At 43.8% G+C, this 1,607-nt stretch overlaps 1 protein-coding gene across 1 annotated transcript in view; it reads left to right on the forward strand.

The window, feature by feature from the left end:
• Positions 1–1,457, forward strand: part of LOC113568809 (NLR family CARD domain-containing protein 3-like) — a 9,679-nt gene extending 8,222 nt beyond the window's left edge. Inside the window, exon 5 of the mRNA XM_035523472.1 lies at positions 1–1,457. This exon is cut by the window's left edge and continues 336 nt beyond it. Within this exon, the coding sequence (XP_035379365.1) occupies positions 1–1,457 (1,457 nt within the window).
• The last annotated feature ends 150 nt before the right edge of the window (positions 1,458–1,607 follow it).

Here is a 1,607-nt window from a genome sequence, read left to right on the forward strand (position 1 = left end):
ACTGGTCTGAAGGAAATGTAAATCAGGATGTTCTCTTCATATTTCCACTTCCTTTTAGGGAGCTGAATTTAATGAAAGAGAAAAATCTCAGTCTGATGGAGCTTCTTCATCACTTTTTCCCAGAAACATGTGAATTAAAACCTAAACATTATACAAACTATAAAGTTCTGTTCATCTTTGATGGTCTGGATGAGCATCGACTTCCTCTAGATTTCCAGAATAATGAGAAATTGTGGGATGTAACAGAGTCCACCTCAGTGGATGTGCTGCTGACAAACCTCATCAAGGGGAATCTGCTTCCCTCTGCTCTCCTCTGGATAACCTCTCGACCAGCAGCAGCCAATCAGATCCCTCCTGAGTGTGTTGACCAGGTAACAGAGGTACGAGGGTTCAGTGAACCACAGAAAGAGGAGTATTTCAGGAAGAGAATCAGTGATCAGGGCCTGGCCAATAGAATCATCACACACATGAAGTCATCAAGAAGTCTCTACATCATGTGCCACATTCCAGTCTTCTGTTGGATTGCAGCCTCTGTTCTAGAGAGAATGTTGGGTGAAGCAGAAAGTGGAGAGATCCCCAAGACTCTGACTCAGATGTTCACACACTTCCTGATCTTTGACATTAATTACAAGAACCAAAAGTATGATAAAAAAAGTCCCACTCATCCATACCACACAAAAGAACATGTTCTGGCACTGGGAAAATTGGCTTTCGAACAGCTGGAAAAAGGAAACCTGATTTTCTATGAGGAAGACTTGAGAAACAGTGGCATTGATGTCAGAGAAATGTCAGTGTATTCAGGATTGTGCATGCAGATCTTCAGCGAGGAGTTTGAGCTACAGCTGGGGAAGGTGTTCAGCTTTGTACATCTGAGTGTTCAGGAGTTTCTGGCTGCTTTATATGTGTTTATTTCCTTCATCTCCACCAACACCAATGTGCTACAACAGCAACACCCTGGATTGCTCAGTTTTTTCAAAACCCCAATGTCTCTCTTCCTCAACAGTGCAGTGGACAAGGCCTTACAGAGTCAAAATGGACACCTGGACCTTTTCCTTCGCTTCCTTCTGGGTCTGTCACAGGAGTCCAATCAGACTCTCTTACGGGGCCTACTGACACAGTCAGGAAGCAGCTCTCACAGCAAAGAGGAAACAATCAAGTACATCAAGGAGAAGATCAGGGAGAATCCCTCTCCAGAGAAATCCATCAATCTGTTCCACTGTCTGAATGAACTGAATGATCATTCTCTAGTGCAGGAAGTCCAAACATACCTGAACAGAGGAGGTAAACGTCATCTCCCTGGAGCCAGACTCTCTCCTGCTCAGTGGTCAGCTCTGGCGTTTGTGTTGCTGAACTCAGAAGAGGAGCTCGATGAGTTTGACCTGAGGAAATATGACCCATCAGAGGAATATCTACTGAGACTGCTGCCAGTGGTCAAAGCATCCAGAAAAGCCATGTGAGTATTTTCATTTAGAGAGGAACAGTGGATGTAGCAATGGATGTTCTTGACTCATAAGATCTTCTGTGAAAAATGAAAAGTGATAGAGAACATTAGAGAGAGAGAGAGAGAGAGAGAGAAGGATGGAGAGATCCTACATTAAAGCACAAGT

The sequence above is a fragment of the Electrophorus electricus genome, unplaced genomic scaffold, assembly GCF_013358815.1.
Source record: "Electrophorus electricus isolate fEleEle1 unplaced genomic scaffold, fEleEle1.pri scaffold_99_arrow_ctg1, whole genome shotgun sequence".
Lineage (NCBI taxonomy): Eukaryota > Metazoa > Chordata > Actinopteri > Gymnotiformes > Gymnotidae > Electrophorus > Electrophorus electricus.